The sequence below is a fragment of the Octopus bimaculoides genome, chromosome 22 (genome assembly GCF_001194135.2).
Source record: "Octopus bimaculoides isolate UCB-OBI-ISO-001 chromosome 22, ASM119413v2, whole genome shotgun sequence".
NCBI classification, from domain to species: domain Eukaryota; kingdom Metazoa; phylum Mollusca; class Cephalopoda; order Octopoda; family Octopodidae; genus Octopus; species Octopus bimaculoides.
The window spans coordinates 14942882-14945400 of record NC_069002.1 but is presented as its reverse complement, the minus strand read 5'-3'; the positions used below and the strand labels follow the sequence as shown (position 1 = coordinate 14945400).

General features: G+C 37.4%; 1 protein-coding gene across 1 annotated transcript in view; it reads left to right on the top strand.

The window, feature by feature from the left end:
- LOC106880038 (uncharacterized) overlaps window positions 1–2519 on the top strand; it is a 456507-nt gene that overhangs the window by 445985 nt on the left and 8003 nt on the right. Inside the window, exons 218-219 of the mRNA XM_014929839.2 lie at window positions 1435–1523; window positions 1817–1880. Coding sequence (XP_014785325.2) covers window positions 1435–1523; window positions 1817–1880 — 153 coding nt within the window. The remainder of the gene's footprint in view (window positions 1–1434; window positions 1524–1816; window positions 1881–2519) is intronic.

The window sequence follows — 2519 nt, the reverse complement described above, 5'->3', positions numbered from 1 at the left end:
CATCCGGTTTCACCAGTCCTCAGTCAAATTGTCCAACCCATGCTAGCATGGAAAGCGGACGTTAAACGATGATGATGATACAAAGAATATATATGCATGTATACACACATATATGTACATACATCTACATGTGTATATAGATGCATATCAGGGTACAGGATGTTAGAAAAATGAACTATAGACAACGGAACGGACACATAGGAAAACAGATAGCCACTTGGAATTATTCCTTCATCAGCTGCCTCTATTCTAACTAGGCGTTTCGAAGATAAGGCAGTAATGCACTCTAGAATAGTCTCTTCCTGAGTAGTGGATCGACCCACTAAACATATATATGTGTGTGTGTGTGTGTGTCCATCCTGTGCTGTCCCAATAAACAGCTTATTTTCTACATCCATTATACACCTTACAACTCAAAAGGGAATATTAATTTTCCTAGCTTTCTTTAACAACACCACCACCACCACCACCACCACCATTTTCACCCGCCATCACCACCACCACTACCTTTATCATAAATGTCTCCCATCTCCTCCTTCACCATCCATCCCATTCAGTTTCCCTCACTAACCCTCATGGTGTTTTCCCATCACCACCACCACCACAACCTACCTTTTACTGTCTTCTCTTTCACCATCATTACCACCTTCATCATCAATGCCATCATAACCACACCTTCTATAACCACATAGCTCACCTTGTCCCCAATGCACACCTTGCTGCCCTTATGTGTATTTATCATTCTGTTTATATGGGGCTGTCCCTCCTTTGCTGCTTTAACCATTGGTGTTCCTTTAGCCAAAACAAAATTTATTTTGCTGGGAATCATTATCTTTGAGGAAACATTTGATGCTGAGGCTTTGCAACTGGAGGTCCCTATTCTCAGCAGCTTCAACATCATCCTATGAACTCATAACCCTACTTATATACATGACTCTACACACACTTCCCTAGGCGAGCTGGCAGAAACGTTAGCACGCCGGGTGAAATGTTTAGCAGTATTTCGTCTACCGCTACGTTCTGAGTTCAAATTCCGCCAAGGTCGACTTTGCCTTTCATCCTTTCAGGGTCGATTAAATAAGTACCAGTTACGCACTGGGGTCGATATAATCGACTTAATCCGTTTGTCCCTTCTGTGTTTAACCCTTTGTGGGTAGTAAAGAAGTAAAGAAATAACACACTTACTTCCCTACTAACATAACCCACTCACTAGGCATTGATTAAGCAGAGGCTTTGGTAGAATGCACTTTCCTAAAGTGCCATTTAGTAATGGAACCAAGCAAGGATCCACATGATTGCAAAAAGCAATGCCTAAAGCTAAAATAGGTTTGTTTCAAAATTATGTTAACTTTTGTGACTTTCTTTTATAAGACTGAACCAAAACTCAGTTCACAATTAAGAAGTAAATTGCACCATTTTCTTTTATTCCAACAGGTATCAATAACAAATAAGGACTCAAAGAAGTTTATCAAAGGAATATGTAAAATCACAGGAGATCCCCATGTAAAATCTTTCAACCAGAAGTAAGCATTTTATAGATATATTCTTTTTTATCAGCAACACAAGCAATTGAAACTGTTGATCCAGCTCACTTCTAATGTCTTTACACCAGTGAATTTCATGTTATGAACACTCATTGACTGCTAAAGTGGAGATATTCTCTGATGACATAAAAGAAACAACAGAGATCAGCTATTCACATTCAAATATTCCAGAATGTGCTAAGAATCAATAGATATGTTATTGTTTGGATTTTCACTATTCTGCTGCTCTTACATAAAATTACTTTTCTACATTTATTCTCTCATACTTACAGGTATTACAGCAGCTACATGACAGGTGAATTTATTGTCTACCAACATGACACGTTGCCATTTGAGGTTGGTTTCTTTATTATTTAATTTTTATACTCCAGCATCTTAATTGATTCCTTTTTGTCCCAGAAACATCTTCATTTCAGAGATAAAGAATAAACATGCACACACAGGGGGTATTTGGGCTAAATTTGGCAGTTTTCATTAAAGGAAACGAAAACAGTATCCCTTTCAAAAGTAAAAGCATTTTTAAAATATCAAAAAATATCAACTAGATTATTGCTGAGAGTTAACATTTTACTGAAACTAGCTGCCCTCAGTTTCTGCCATGGCCTCAAAATGGCTTCAGAATCTGGCAAGAGGAATGTGGAGGGTGTAATAGAAATGTGCAAGCAAATGAAATGAAAATGTGAGAAAAGATGCAAGTTCAGAAAGAGAAGTGAGAGAAAATTGAAGAAAAATAAATTACACAACAACATTGATAAAAAATTCTTAAATTATGAGTTCTGTGAGAGCAGAAAAATTATTTAAAAGTCTGAGGCGGGGAGAAAGGAGTGTATGGTGAGGAGGTTGGAAGGAGTGTATAAGTTCTTCATAACAGAAAGTTAGGTGAGGCACAAAGAAGGGCAAGAGGAATGTGACAGGTGTGTGAGATTTCATAGAGCCAACATGGCATATATATATATATATATATATATATATATA